The sequence below is a fragment of the Malaclemys terrapin genome, chromosome 6 (assembly GCF_027887155.1).
Source record: "Malaclemys terrapin pileata isolate rMalTer1 chromosome 6, rMalTer1.hap1, whole genome shotgun sequence".
Lineage (NCBI taxonomy): Eukaryota > Metazoa > Chordata > Testudines > Emydidae > Malaclemys > Malaclemys terrapin.
The window spans coordinates 95062699-95079373 of record NC_071510.1 but is presented as its reverse complement, the minus strand read 5'-3'; the positions used below and the strand labels follow the sequence as shown (position 1 = coordinate 95079373).

Genomic DNA, 16675 nt, shown 5'->3' with positions numbered 1-16675 from the left:
CCAGAAATACCATTGATATCTCCTGAATTGAACAATATTAATTGATTATACGAATATTATCTTATAACAATCCTGTGAGATTCTGAATACTAAGGCCATTATTGTAACTAGCTAAGGCACATTTTAAAAATATAAACTGAATTTTGGGAGACTAGCAAATTAGCCACTGTATAGACTTGCCAAAAGCTATCAAAGAGAACTGTAACAATATTTTAAGAGATATTAAACAGTTCTAGATATAATTAATAAATATTAATTTTAGAAAAATACATTCCAAATTTGCATTTGCTAACAGAATGCCATGTTACCAGTACAATACATGCTTCATTGTGTAAGATGCAATTAATCTAAACTATACAGTACCTTAAAAGTTAGCATCTGACAGCATTTACTACTCAGTGATATGTAATCTAACATTAGAATAGTTTGTCCAGATTGGTAGAATAGGAGCTATCTTTGGGGTAATGGTAGGTCAATACTGTATCTCTGGTGGCTTCTGTGGTACACTTCAATAAATCCTGATTTGGTAAAAGAAGGTAAGGCATCAAGAAAGGGAATGCATGCAGACATTCTCCCTATACTGTTTTGGTATTTCTGCAGTATGGTATGTACTTTTTCTACATTAAAATAAAAATCGTTTGTTTTCTTTACTTTTGTTTCAGAGGTATCCCGTGGTGATGTCTACTTACTTGGGAGTCATAGGTAGAGTTCTACTACAAAATGCAAGTTTTTTTTCACTGCTTCTGAGCCAGATGGCATGCGAGTGTGGTCAAGAGGTAAGAGGATTTGTCTTGGCATTTCAAATGAACTGTTTATGAAAGGCTTGATCCTATGAACACCAAGTGCTATTATTCACAAGAGTAAAGTTACTCTCCCACTTTATTGGTTGACATACCTCAAATGTGCAGGTAGAAATAAAAGGTCATTCTATTTTCACCTTCTATCTTCTCCCACTCTGGAAGAAAGCTTGTTTTAAAACATTTTGAAATGTCTGTGAAATATTTTACTGTTGTGAATTCCAGGGACTTCCCACAACCCTGTGTAGACCACTAAACAAAGCAACCATCAAGGGTGGGCATTTCTGAGAACTCATCCCTTTTATCAGAGGGGTAGCCATGTTAGTATGGATCTGTAAAAGCGGCGAAGAGTCCTGTGGCACCTTATAGACTAACAGACGTATTGGAGCATGAGCTTTCGTGGGTGAATGCCCACTTCGTCGGATGCATCCCTTTTAAGAGAAGTCAGGCAGATGTCTAATTTTTAGGGAAGGGTGTGAGGGGTTCCCCAGGGTGCAACCTGGAACTGGGTACTGCTGGGCCCTTTGGTTTACCAACCTGGACTTCCTCTCACACTGTGACCTTGTGACAAGCTGCAGACTTTTCCAGGTACAGCACTTACACAGACATCCAGTGGCAGGCAGTTACATGAATTCTTCTCATGAACCAACAACAGAGAGGTTCCAGCCAATTCCCCACAGCTCCCAGCCTAAGACCCCAGAGCTGTACCGTCCTGCCCTGATCAGAAGCCTGACCTCAGTGTACATTTATAACCCAGTCTGCCCCTCCGTTAATGTGGAGAAGACATGTACCAGCTTTTGTTCCTGAGCTGAGGTTTCCCAAACACTTGAAGCAAAACACACTGTTTTAGGTAAACTATAAAGCAGTTTTATTAACTACAGAAAAATAGATTTTAAGTGGTTATAAGTGGTAGGCATAAAAGGACGGAGATGGTCACCAAAGAAAATAAAAATAAGCACCCAATCTATATTCTATAAACTAAACAGGATTTGAATAAAGCAATATTCTCACCCCATTGGCTGTTACAGACCTTAATGTACAGACTTGCCTCCTGAAGTCTGGACCAGTCTCCTCAGATGATCTTTGTCTTCTTGGTGTCCTGATGGTTTCCAGTGTAGGTGATAGAGGAGAAAGGCCCTTGCCTGCTGCAATTGTCCTTCATTTTATACCCTTGTCCCGTGTGCCTGGCACTCTGGTAGATTCTAGCCCAGGCATGTCCTGGTGGGCTTTGCTGAGGGCTTGTCTACACTGGCAATGTTAAAGCGCTGCTGCTCTTAAAAAAACACCTCCACAAGGGGTGTAGCTACCAGTGCTGGGAGCGCGGCTCCCAGCACTGGTGCACTGTCTATTCTGACACGCTATAGCGCTGAAACTTGTAGAGCTTGGGGATGGGGATGTTCACCCCCCTGAGCGAGAAAGTTGCAGGGCTGTAAAGTGCCAGTGTAGACAAGCCCTAAGTCACTGTGAATGATCAGTTCCCATTGTGTGGTGCTTGCATAATTGAGTCACACAGTTGATTAATGAGTGGTCAGTGCCCACCTGGGCAGGGATTCTTTGTGTGTCACTAACAAAGTGACAGCACATTTCAGTAACAACCATAGCACAATCGCATAACTTTATACACACTAATGATACACACATTTGGAGAGAACAGCCGGTTTCAGCAGATCATGACTTTCATATGATACCTTACATGGCATGTTTTACATGAAATATCACAACCATATATGAATAATGAATATGGGTGTTACAGGGTGTCATTCTGAGGTACAGTGTGTCACAAAGGGTTATTTCCCCTACTCTTGAACACTGAAAGATTAAGAGCAGTAGCCACCCTTCCCATCAATTTAACCCTTTGGAGGAAAATCTAACCCATGCTGCCATGATGAATTGCCACAGATGCCACTAGCTTCAAGTGTACTGGCATACATCAGCAATAACCAGGACTGTGTCTGGGATAAGAGATCCCATTCTTCCTGTATCTTTTTCACTTGCAACCTAGCTGCTGGTAAACTATGGCATAGCTCCGGTTGTCTTAGCCATTCTGTGACCTATCAAACAATTAGTGTCAGTCTGTTTAATGCATTGCTTTTAGTTTGCCTTTCTGGTCAGACTCGGTAATTTTACAAAAGGTAGATGTCTCTTTGCCAGCTAAGCTAGGCCCTTATTAGACAGAAAGCAAGCAGAGAAAAGAAGAAATAGGAGATATAACGTGGGGAAAGAAAAATTACATATTAGGGAGAGGGGGTCAAAGCATGTTGGCAATGCTGTATGCTTTTCAAAATTGATCCATAACTGGTTGGTGGTTATGTTCTCTGATTGCCTCCCCTCTCTCCATTCACGAAATCTAAAGCCCAATTTTGTGATATTAGAAATTGGGTTTACAGGAGGTGGTGTCAAACATGATGGTGAATCTCACTCCCTTAAGCTATTCAGTCTACAAACTTTGGTGTTCTGTCCACTGGCTGTCAGGTCAGATAAGTGCAGAGAAAAGGACAGACTTTCAGATTTGGTAGTGAGTTATCCTTTTAACATTGTACCTGGCCACCCCCAAGTTCATGTTGCCAATTCACCCAGCAGGAGTAGCCTAAAAAAAATGAGGAAAAGGCAATCTCAATCAGTATTATTTCCAACTCTTACCCTGTTGTGTGCTACCAAAAGCCCACACAACAAGAAGAAAGATTAGGGCTGCCACATCACCAATATATGCACCACTGAAATCCTCTGTAGTAGGGTCCTCGGTGATAGGATTGCCAGCTTGCTAATATTTAAAAACCAGATACTCCAGCAGGAGTGCCTTAACCTCCCCTGCCCCACCTCTTCCCCCACAAAACCCTGCCTGGCCAGTGTATTCCCCGCAAAACATGCCCTGCCCGCCTCTTCTCCCAAAGCCCCGCCTCTTCCTCAGGTCCTGCCCTGCCTCTTCCCCCCAAGTCCCTGCCCCCATCCACTTCTCTTACCCCCTCCCCCTGTCGCTCACTGCTTTTCCCCCCCAACTCCCCCTGCCCTGGTCAGGAGGGACTCACCTGCAGAGCCAGGGCTGGGAGCTGCAACCACCCGGCGCAAGCAGGAGGTGGCCCTGGCTGAGTGGGGGCTGGCATGGGTGATGACTTGGCACCTCCCAATCTCCCCTGCCTGCAGTAGCCAGACTTTGGGTGTCCGGTCAGTAGATCTGACCAAACGCTGTTGGGTCCCCTTTTCGACCAAACTTTCCGGTTGAAAACTGGGCACCTGGCCATCCTACACTGTGGACTGGGTGGCCTAGTGGTTAATGTCCACTCAGTTGTGGCGTAGTGGTAGGGGAACTCAGGCCCATCCACTCCACCGGGCTCCAAACCAGGGCCCTAGGAGGGTAAACAGTATTGATCCTTATTGGGGGAGACAGTCTCTCCGAGTTACCCTCCCTGGATCACTTCTTATCAGTGCTCCCTCCGCTTCTGTCCCAGAGAAGTGAGGGTGGGGTGGGGATAAAAAGGAAACAAAATTGCCATCCCAACCAAGCTCAGCATACAGTACTACATCATAGGCATCTCTAGTCCCTTTTGGTAGGAGCCTGCAGAGTAGGTCTGTACTTCTCTACAGCCTTCTTAGCTGGGTTGCTCCCTTTTCAACTCGGTCTCCAGTTGGAGTATGCTCTGCAGGGTTGGAGGGATGGGGCTAGCTGGGCCCAGTCCTTTAACCCCTTTTGTCCCAGTGTGAGGTTTGTATACCTCATCACACTCTCCATGGCGTGAGGTATGAAGTGAATTGTATGTCAGTGGTTATGGCAGCCATGTCAGAGGCCCTAGTAGAAATGAGCAAGGGTGTACTCTGTGAACCTGATGGATAATTGCTTGTCAGGGCCAGCTCTTGCAAAGGAAGAACGTGCACAAAACCTTTTATATTCAACACCAGCAGACTACTTCTCTGACACCAAACCTCCCATGCAACTCGGATCAGTGGCTGCTAGGGCATTACTGTAGGTCCTTGCCCAGTCTGGAGCAACTGTTGGAACATTTTCCCACTGGAAACAAAAACTATTCAGTGATCTTGTTAGCGATGCCAGTTATGTGCATAGCTCCCAAATAGATCTGGTCACGGCAATGTATAATACCACTTCCTCTTTTCACCTGGCAAATCCCCAGTAATTCACTTGTAGAGAATGTCAGTAACCACCAACACAAAATGAACCCAAGCTGTCCTTCTTAGTAGGTAGTCACTGGCCATTCAAGCAATGATGCCAAATTAATGTGATGTGTGATGCTGGGGAGGCAACCCTCTGAACAAGCCATCCTAGACATGCAGAAGAGCTCTCTGTAAGCTCTAAAGGCTGTCTCTTTCACCAACAGAAATGGGTCCAATAAAATATATTACCTCACCCACCTCATCTTGAATTGTATTAGAAGAATTGAACCAATTCCAGTTACCATTCAGTTATATTCTGGTATATCCCATGTGCTGCGTACCAGTTAACTGGTCCTGGGCATGTCAAGGCTTCTAAAATGAATTAAGAAATCCCTTATTACCATAACCTGTTGGGCAAAACCAGCTAGGCAGATGAGGGCTTTCAGTTCCCATCCCAAGAATAATCTATTGAAACATGATTATTATGAGCTATTGGGTGGTGCAAACCAGCCCACCTGTAGGATTCATTTTCCTGACACAATCTCAGAGATTATAAACAGGGAGGAGTTGGAGTAGTGGTGTTCTGGAATGGTTGGGGGAAGAAAGAAAGATAACCCAACTATAAACCTGTATTGGGTGCAGGGAAAGCAATCTTTTCCCCTTTTCTCTCTTTCTCTCTCACACACTTCTTGCCTTTACCCCCTAGCAAAGGAGGGCTTGTAACAACAGGCTGGGGGGAGAGGGCACTAGTCACATGACCGTAAAATGGCCCAGAATATAGAAATAGGCTTTTTATTTTTTGGTGTGCAGAAAAGGAATACAAAGAAATTCCTGTTCCACTTGCCCTAGATTTGTGTAAAATCTCATAAATATGGAGAGAAATAAACATTCATGTAATATCTAGAAATATTTTCTCAAAAATAAAAACTATATTAAGATGGAGTTAAGATTGAGATATTAGTAATTTACAGCTTAAAAATAGTACAAGAATGTTGCATTTATTCCCAAAACAAACATTACAAATTCGCAGGAAATTCAGAGTTGAGGTTAAACATAAATCCAGGCATGCTGACATATGGAAATGCAGTTACAGTAACCCAAGAACAACCTTGGGTGAAATCCTGGCTCCATTGAAGTCAATGGCAAAATTCCTATTGACTTCAAAGAAGCCAGAATTTCACCACTTGCTCTTTGCCACATGTGCATTCTACAGAGAGAAGCATCACCAGATCCCTTTGCAGATTTTACAGAAGCACAGAGGGTAGATGAGCGAAAGGTTTACTTCAGCCCAGCGCTGCCCTTTGTGGGTGGCCCCTGCCAGCTAATCAACAAATATCCATTGAATGTTTTGAAATGTTGGGAATTCACCAGTGGAAGCCCTCCTGACAAAGGACTGTTGCCATTGGCCAGCAGTCACCATCCTGCTTCTTGGAGGTCCCCTAGCCTATGATCAGCACTGTTCAGCACACTTGATAACAATTAATCAGTGATAGTACTGATAGGAATAAGGAAAGAAATAATTTACCTGGTATTGAATCACGTTTTATATCATGATTTGCTGAATACATTTGCTGATTGAAAAAACTTTTTAAAAAGATACAATTTTAACCGTAGTTTGCATGTTAAGGCAATATGAAATTGAGCATTCATCTCATTATTTTAAACCAAGGAAAGCCAAGTCAATTAAGTGTACCTCACTTTCATTTATATAAGAAAATATTTGGCTTTCAAATGTGACACATGAAAGCATTCATTTAATTTTATACATTCATCTCACATTAGTACAAAAATAACTATTCCAAGGACCATGTTATTTGTACCTCTTTTCCTGGTTGTTTCAAAATGAAATGATTATAGTGTGTGCCTAATAGCTCCCAGTATAATGAAAGCTGCACGAATTTTCAATTATAACTGTTTTCTGAAACTTCATCTTTTCCAAAATTAGTCTCTGCTTGATTGTGGGTTTTTTCTTTTTTTGCAAAGTTTGAGCAAACTTGTAATGTTGGCAGTTGTCTTTAACTTAGAAGCACTTTGGGCTCTCTCATTCCTTCATGAATTTTCCTAAAAAAACTTCGAGAAGGTTTTGTTTTGTAAAGCATTTTACCACTCAAGTAAACATCAATGTCTTTTTCAAGGGGAATCCCCTATATAGACATGGTGTCCTTGAAAGAGTGGAAAACAAATAACATGGCAAATACATAGTGTGTGTTAGGACATCACAAAGAAGAACACAGTGCTGGTAAAAATGGGTGTTATATAGATATGTTGGCAGCAGAAGTATAAAACAGTAAGTAACAGGAAACAATGAGGTGCAGTAACTCCTCGCTTAATGTTGTAGTTATGCTCCTGAAAAAATGCTACTTTAAGCAAAATGATGTTAAGTGAATCCAATTTCCCCATAAGAATTAAGGTAAATAGTGGGGGTTAGGTTCCATGGAAAATTTTTTTGCCAGACAAAAGACTATATATATATATACACAGTATACGTTTTAAACAATTTAATACTGTACACGGCAGTGATGATTGTGTAGCTTGGTTGAGGTGGTGGAGTAAGTGGGTGGAAGAGGGTGGGATATTTCCCAGGGAATGTTTTACTGCTAAATGATGAACCAGCACTCGTCTGAGCCCTCAAGGGTTAACTTATTGTTGTTAATGTAGCCTCACACTGTACAAGGCAGCACGAATGGAGGGAAGGGAGACAGCATGGCAGAGAGAGACACACACACAGTGTGTGTGTGTGTGTGTGACTGACTGACTGACTGCATTGCCCCTTTAAGTACGCTGACCCCACTCTAAGTACACTGCTTTTTTAAGTTGATCAGCAAGTTGAGACAGCAGCTGCTGCCAGCAAGCTCCCTCGGTCCTGAGCCCTGTCGTGTCCCCCGCTGCTCTGTGGAGATGGCCAAATGGGGTAAAGGAGCAGGACAGGGGGACACCCCTCTTCTGCGCCCCCCCCTGCGCCCCCCCCCCCCAGCAAGTAGGAGGCTCCCAGGAGCAGCTCCAAGGCAGAGGGCAGGAGCACCACACTGCAGTGGGGGGAGGGAGACCTGAACTGCCCGACAATTGATAGCCTGCTGGGGGGGGCTGCTGGTCCACCCTGGTTCCAACCCCCCACCAGCTAGCTCCAACAGGCTGCTCTTTCTGCAAGCAGTGGACAAAGCAGGCTGATGCCAAACAGCGTTGTAAGGGAGCATTGCGCAACTTTAAACAAGCATGTTCCCTAATTGATCAGCAACGAAACAATGAAACAATGTTAACCAGGACAACTTTAAATGAGGAGTTACTGTAGAGGGACCTCTTTACTTGTTTCGTTTTCTTTTTTACTTTGCATTTATTTTTTGGCTTTCCATCTGCTATTTCCCCCCCCCCCTTTTTTTTTTTTTTCTTTGTATTTTCATGCAACTTTCTTTCTCTTTCCTTTTTCGGTTTATTTTTGAATTTTGCAATTGCTTATATGACTTTTAAGTCATGTTGACAAAGGATCTCTTCTCAAGCCCTTCCTGCAGTGACAAAGATCTGCACAGCAACATCTGAAGATACCATCAGTTGGCTTTTTCATATTTCTACTGGTGGTGAACTTAGGCTAGAGCACCAGAAGAAGAAGGAAGTTGATCAGCCAAGGGCTGAAGTTACTTTTGCCAGCTACAAACTAAACTTAATACCCCAAAGTTCTGGTCCAGCTTTAATTTTAGAAGCCACAAAGCTTGAGTGGCCTCTTAGTTTAGCAAAACGCATTCTCCCACCCAAACCTATTTGAGTGATTTTTAGTCAATCTGTTCTGCGCTGTGTCTGAAATAATTATGACTGCATCATCATATCTAACACCAATTGAAGCCATCTTTGGAATTCATTGTATAGTAACTAATCACACACTAATGTGTGAATATACTGCACTGAGAGCAGAATAGGTTTGAGATCTGAGGCGCTCTCTCTCGCTCTCTCTCTCTTCCTTTCTTTTATGAGGACTTAGCCATAGTGTCTCATCTATTAAGCTCCTCCAGCCTCAACTCTTGTAACTCACTTTGTAGAGTGTGACAGTGAGGTCAACACATGTCAGTTTGTGCAGCATGCAGCAGGATGCCTCCTAAATAAGGAAGAAATATTGAAAACTGATTGCCCCAATGCTCTGCATGTTCTTATGGCTCCTTTTGTGCTTCTGGAACTAATATAAGGCCCTGATCTTTTCTACAAGGCCCTCAGTGGATGAGGGCCCAGCTTTTTCTATCTGTTCACAATCCCCCAGAATAGCTTAATCTAGAGTACAGCTCTTGGGAGTTGGATGTGTAAGGCCTTTTTGAGAGAAGGCTATCAGCTGCAGAATAACCCTCCTGCAGGTGATCAGGTTGGGTCTAAGATTGATAGCCTTCAAATCATGATGCAAAACTCACTAATTTATGAAAGGCTTCCTTTAATAATGAAGATTAGTAATAAACATAAAAAGGAATTAATAACAAACATTTTTAAAAGTGCCTAGTAAGCAAAAATCTACCAGCAGAGGTAATACAGATTCTCCAGTTCACTGTGGCCATTTTGCACTGCATAAGCAATGCAAAACAACCTTAATGACCCCAAAGATGGCCAACAGAATATTCCCCAGGTGCAGGGGAACGTTCCACTGGTATACAGCTAGTGAAGATGGCTGTAGCTCCTCCTATTCCAGCCCCCACCCCACAATCCAAGGTAAAAGAAGGGGTATTTTGAGTGCCTTCCGAGGGCCCATTGGGGATGGGGTAAAGATTGGAGGGGCCATGGCAGAGCAGTGATCCGGTATGACTGATCCTCCACTGGTATAAGGTTCCTTTTTTCTGTTCTTGTGTAGCCCTAATTTTCACCAGGGTAAGTGGCTCTGAATCAGGGAATCTTTACTCTCCACTACATTGTTACTGAGAATCAGGGCTTGGAAATCTTACAGTTTTTGGAATCAAGATACTTCAGTGATTGGAGCTCAGTAAATAAATTATATGTTTTTTAGGGTAGCCATTTAATATGAAATGGCATTAAATAACACATTCTGTCTAGTTGTACAGCAAATGTGGCAGTGTAATTGCATGATTCATAGATTAGGATATGGCATGTCCATGTATTTTGATGTGTGACATCAATTGTCTTTTTCTTCTCTCCTCCTACCTCGCTCCCCTTGCCCCCCTCCCCCAATAGCTACAGATAGATTTGAGGCTATTTAATATTTTCCTGTGACATTTTATCCAAAAGTACAGAATTACAGTTCTGACAGTTAAGGAAGCTGTGTGAACATTGGGCCTGGTGAAAATGGGGCTCAACACTCCCACAACTAACTGTAGCACTAGGGTTCTCAGAAGAGGTAATTATTTGTGAGAGTTAGTAATAGAATGGAGTATCCGTTTTATGCCTTCTCTTTGAGTATGCTGCCTTTGTTGGACAGCTTCTCACCTGCTAATTTGCCAAACTGTTTTGTTTTTTTCTTCAGCTTTTTCTCTTCTGTTTCTTGCACCTTTTGTCCTTAGTCTCCTTTTCCCAATACGTACATGGTCTACAGCAGGAGTCCGCACAACCACTTTTTTGGTGGTCTCAGAGTGCAGTCAGCAACTCTTGCTGGTGACCGCTCTGACAAACCCATCTCTCTGTCCCTGCATCTCGCGGCCCTTCAGGAAGAGCCCGGCCTGGGGAAAGTGGGTCAGGAACTCACCAGATGCCTGTGGAGTCCCAGGCTCCCTGTGCTCTGGCTGGGCAGGAGCGGGACAGCTGCTCAGGAGAGCCCCCCCCAGCGACCAAACACGGCAGCCACCTCCACTGACAAGAACTGCCTCCAGTGCTGCACACACTGGGCCCACATGTTTCCAGAGGCGCTGCCTGGAGCCCCTGAGTAGGCTGCGTGGTGCAAGACACTGATTCCTGCTGGTGGCGCCAGCGCAAATACCAACGTGGCGTATCTCACTTGCCCTCAGTAACAGCTATTCAGGAGCAACAGCTGAGTGCTGCTTCCCTCCCTCCCCCTCATCTCTGCTCATGCTGTTGTGGCCGCAAAAAAACAAATCTGTGTCCGCATTTGAGAAATGCTTCTAGAATCACATTAAGTGTTGTTCATGAGATTCTACCAGACAAACTAAATCCTCATTTGAACAATATAGTTGAATTAGTTTGAATCTGACAGCTCTCCATATTTCATACTGCCTTTTTTAAGATGGGGACAACACTGAGTCTCACTAGTTTCAAACTGCTTTACATTGTAATTCCCTAACTGGGATTTTGGTTTTCCGTCAAGCATCTGATCTGATGTGTAGAGTTCTGTTCTTTGGTAGCTCTGCACATTTTCCTTTTCTGCCAGGCAATCGGAATTTTCCTAACTGTGCTGTCCCATCAGTTTTATATTGTAATTTCTGAAAGTATTATAGCTTTGATGATAACACTTTGTTTAAAATGAATATGGATAGAATCAAGCACATATAATCACCGCCTATATTAATTACCTTCTCCTATAATGTATGGTATCTGACATTCCATACAGTCACAAAATAATGTGATGTCTATTGAAAGGCGTGTAAAAGTGGTTCCTCTATGTGAAATCAGTTTGCCAAAATTTGCTGGCAGATTTATGTACAGTAGCTCCTATACTGTTAGTAGAATATATTCTGTGTTGCCATGCACTAAATATATTATTGCATAGAGAAAAGCTGAACTTTATTTACCCATCCACAGGGAATTTCCTGTGTTTTGATTTTTTTCATTACTATCAGCAGTCTCATTCAAAATTAAAATACTAGTGAAATATCTGAAAAAGTAAAACTCACATTTATTTCAAGAATAACACCTGGTTATATCACTGCTATTGTTTTATCCTCAGTTTGTTTAATATTTTCAAATTATGTTTAACAACATTAACTAGTGTGAGAAAATAAGGATTATAATGGGTGCAGATTGCAGATTTAATTATGGCGTTTCAACCTGCATCTCCATAAGTGTGAATTAAAAAAAAAAAAAAACGCTCTATCATACGCTAAATTAAGAACCTGATTTTTGTAGAGTTTCATTATCATGTATATTCAAGAACAAAAAAATGCAAGTCTCAACATATACCCTACCTCACTAACACTATTCACAATATTCAGCTGATTTCAGGACACGTTTCTTCATACTCTGTATCAAAAGACTGTTTTTAAACTGCACTAGGCTCATTCTTACTTTCAGGGTAACTGTACCCTTCCTTACTTGTCTGTTCTTGATTCTTAGCATGGCACCCACCCTCTCTGCCTCCAAACATACCAGCTTTATCTCCAAATTTGTCAGCTGCTTAACACTATCAAATGCTCTTCCTTAACTTCTGTTCCGTCAGTCTCCTCTGCCTCAAAACCTCTAAGAAGTAAGCTAATTAATGATGGATTGATTAATGGGCATATGGTGATACTTGATGATTACTACTATTGGGGGGGGAAATTGGTAATATTTGTATGTATCTAGTAATTTTGTATGTTTGATTGTGTTCCGCTCTCCCGCAACTTCATGTGTCATGTGTTATTTTAGATTGTAAACTCTGTGGGTCTGCCATGTAATCTTTTGTGTTTGTACCATACCTAGCACGATGCAGCCCCAAACCCAGTTTGACCCTGTAAAGTCTGTTGTAATCATGTTTAATATGAATGATTTTCTTCCAATTCTCTCCGGCTATCTTAGTACACTTCAGACTGTACATTCTCCCCCAGGTGCTCTTAGAGTTTTGGGCTTAGTTTATAGCCATTGTATTACAAGGCCAAATATCTTCCAACTACCCCCTCGCCCCCCCACCCCCCCACACACACACCTTCTTGACCTTCATCCACTAAAGTCATCATGTCCCTTCACTCTTCGCTTGGGCTTTTTTTGCTTACATTGCATTCAGATTAGCATCTGGGTTTATCCATCAATTGATCCATTCTCTTTGTCGGTCTCTCACCTTCCTTTTTTTCCCTTTTGGCCTGCCAGCTTGTGCTAGTTCTCTCTCGGTCCCCTGATCCTGCTTCTGTTGAAGCTAAGGGGAGTTGTTTCATTGACTTCAATAGGAATAGGAATCTTCCTTATAGTGTCAGCAATTACTCTGATTCTTGAAGATAAATGTGCATGCTAGCTCTGAAGTTGAATCACATAATCACCTCAGATTGTTAAGGAAATGGGTTTAAAACAAAACAAAAAGAAAACACACACATATATATATACACACACACACAACATCCAGGTCAGTCATTTGAAAGGCAAGCACACACCTGGGTGGAATTAACATTCCAAGGAACTGTGAGAAAGCAAAATGAAAGTAGAGGATGCACTTTCCTTCTTTAAATATACTGCCCAGCAGTTGTGTTCAGCATAACTGTTTACTCTACAATTGAAAATGCATACCTTTTCTAGTTTTTTAAGAATTTAATAATTCTTGATTTGCTTACAGTGTGGAATTATAGTATAAATTTACCATGAAACCATTGCTCAGAGGGTGAAAATATAGTGTACTTACCTAAAGTATTGCCTAGCATCCTAAAAGCTGCTTCTGTGCAGTGAGTTAATTCTTAATTGAAGAGTATGAATTCACACAGATAAATCTGAAACTTTAAACTATAGATTCTGAGTAGGAGTGGGGAGGTGATTTTACTTCTGTATATGGCATTGTTGAGACCAATACTAGAGTACGTCTGATTCTGGTGTCCACGTTTTTAAAGGGATATTGAAAGATTGGAGAGGGTGCAGAAAAGAGCCACAAAAATGATACCAAGGCCCAAGAATATGCCTTACAGTGAACGACTTAGAGTTCAGTCTGCTTAGTTTATCGGAAAAGAGAATAAGAAGTGACTTGATTACAGTGTATAAGAACCTCAATGGGAGAAAAGACTGGGTACTAAAGGGCCATTTAATTTAGATGAGAAAGGTATAACAAGAACCGAACCAATGGCTGGAAGTTGAAGTCAAGACCAATTCAAATTAGAATTAAGGCAAAGATTTTTCACAGTGAGGTAATTAATCACTAGAACAAACTACCAAAGAAAGTGGTGGTATTTCTTTCTCTTGAAGTCTTGGAATCAAGATTGGATGCCTTTCTGAAAGATATGTTTGGCCAACCGCAAGTTATTAGGCTCAAAACAAGGGTAAGTGAGAGAAATTGAATGGCCTGCTTTATACAGGAAATCAGATTAGATGATCCAAATTAAGAGCTAAATTAAAATAATTGAATTTCTAATAACCTGAATGTGAATATTTCAGTTTATGTGAAACATGTCTCACTTTTACATATACACCTCTACCCCGATATAACGCTGTCCTCAGGAGCCAAAAAATCTTAACGCGTTATAGGTGAAACCGCGTTATATCGAACTTGCTTTGATCCGCCAGAGTGTGCAGCCCCGCCCCGTCCGTCCGTCCCCCACGGAACACTGCTTTACCATGTTATATCCAAATTCGTGTTATATCAAGTCGCGTTTTATAGGGGTAGAAGTGTATTCAGATAAAGGGAAATACTTGCCTACATGAATAGTTTAACACTGCATTTGTAGACTATATGTAATGCTGTGGCGGGGATTTGTTTTTGCAGTTGGACCAGCTTCTTGGTAACATGATTGAAATGTGGGTTGACCGCATGGATAATATTACCCAACCAGAAAGAAGAAAGCTTTCAGCTTTGGCATTACTTTCACTTCTGCCATCAGACAATAGGTGAGCAAAATGTAATAGATATCATTGTTTGTCACTAATGTTAAAACAAATTAAAAAGATCTTGCCTGATGATTTTTAAACATTTTTAAGAATATACTGATAAATAATTTTGCTGTATCTGTTGTTAGTGACCAAAGAAATGAAAAAGCTTAATATAAAATAGTATGAAATAATTCTTCTCTTTTTTAGTTCTGCATAGCTAGTATAATTTGTCTGCTTGTTTCTTGGACAGCATTACTTGAACATATTGAATATATGAAGTAGATAATTCTACTTCAGGTTCTCCCCCAGTTTAAAACTAAAGAGTTGCTGCTCCTCTCCTCCACATTTAAGTAGTTGGATCAATCTGCTCCTTAGGCTTTTGATGTTCTCTTGTGAGTACAGTATTTGTTTGGTTTACTTCATATATAGGATTTTTTTTTTCAACATGACAATGAGAAAAAAAAATGCATGTGAAGATGTATGTGGAACCCAGTAGGTGCAGCTCATTTTGCTCCTCTTACTCTTGGGACCTATCATGGAGAAATAAGGCATTCTAAGTAACCTTTGTCTGTGCATATGGAGGAATTGTCACCACCACATGATCTGCCATGGACTCTGAGCCTAGGACTCAGTTTGGGAACATGGGTCCAAATCTGATTCAGCTATCCCTGTGTGTAGAGAAGAACTGTACCCCTCCATCCAAGGTTTGTAGTTATTACCACCCTAATTCTTTTTTGAACTCAGTTATACTTTCAGCCTTCACAATATCCCCTGGCAACGAGTTCCTCCGGTTGACTGTATTTTGTGTAAAAAGTACTTACCGTATATACTCGATCATAAGCCGGTTCGTGTATAAGCCGACCACCCCAAGATGGATAAGTAAAAATGGAAAATTTTTATAACCTGTTCATAAGCCAACCCTATAATTCAGGGATCAGCAAACTTTGGCTCCCAGCCATCAGGATAAGCCACTGGTGGTCCGAGATGGTTTGTTTACCTTGAGTGTCCGCAGGCACACGGAGGTAAACCTAAGTAAACAGAGTGTCCCAGCGCACCAGCTGGTTACCCTGACGGGCCGGGACAGCAACTGGTGGGGAAATTTTTTCGTGGGGAGAAGCTGGGAGTCAGAAGAGTAACCCCTGTGACCACCCCCACATCACCCCACCCCTAGCCCGGGACCCCCACACTCTCCCCATCCCATCCCTTCCCACCTTATCTGGGGAGAGCTATGGGAGGATGTCTCTGACCTGGCTGGAGCTGCTCCGGCAGGCTGCGCAGTGGGGCCGCAGCCTGCTCCGGCAGGCCAGACCAGGCAGCATGACCGCAGCCTGCTCCGGCAGGCCAGACCAGGTGGCACGGCCACAGCCTGCTCCGGCAGGCTGGGCCAGGCGGTGCAGCCACAGTGTGCTCCAGCACCCGGGCGGTGCGGCCACAGCCTGCTCTGGGGGGCGGGACCAAGCGGCACAGCTGCAGCCTGCCAGCCCCGGACCTGCAGCTGCTTTGGAGGCTGGGCAGAGAGCAGCGTGGCCAGAAGCGGAGAGACTCTGGCCCCGCCTCTTCCCTTCTGGCTCTGCTGGCTGTGCTGCCTCTCCTTGCTCCCTCTGTTGGCGGGAGAGGCTGTGTCCCACCTCTCCCTCTCTATACCCGTTCATAAGCCGACCCCCTTCTCTGGTGCTTCCCTTTTTTACTAACAAAATTTGGCTTATGAACAAGTATATACGGTACTTAGATTTCTTTTAAACCTGCTGCCTATTAATTTCATTGGGTGACCTCTGGTTCTTATGTTATGTAAAGGGGTAAATAACACTTACTTTCTCCACACCATTCATGATTTTATGGACTGCGATCATATTCCCACTTGGTTGTCTGTTTTCTAAAATGAACAGTCCCATTCTTTTTAATCTTTTACCATGTGGAAGTTGTTCCATACTACTAGTCATTTTTGTTGCCCTTCTCTGTATCTTTTCCATTTCTTATATATCGTTTTTTGAGATGGGGCGACCAGAACTACATGTAGTATTCAAGGTGTGGGCATTCCATGGATTTATATAGTGGCATTATAATATTTACTGTCTTATTATTACATCTTTCCTAATGGTTCCTAACATTCTGTTAAGCTTTTTTGTCTGCTGCTGCTGCACAGT

The 16675-nt window shown here is 42.5% G+C and overlaps 1 protein-coding gene across 1 annotated transcript in view; it reads left to right on the top strand.

The window, feature by feature from the left end:
* IPO11 (importin 11) overlaps positions 1 to 16675 on the top strand; it is a 230789-nt gene that overhangs the window by 140074 nt on the left and 74040 nt on the right. The window contains exons 25-26 of the mRNA XM_054033042.1: positions 663 to 776; positions 14428 to 14549. Coding sequence (XP_053889017.1) covers positions 663 to 776; positions 14428 to 14549 — 236 coding nt within the window. The remainder of the gene's footprint in view (positions 1 to 662; positions 777 to 14427; positions 14550 to 16675) is intronic.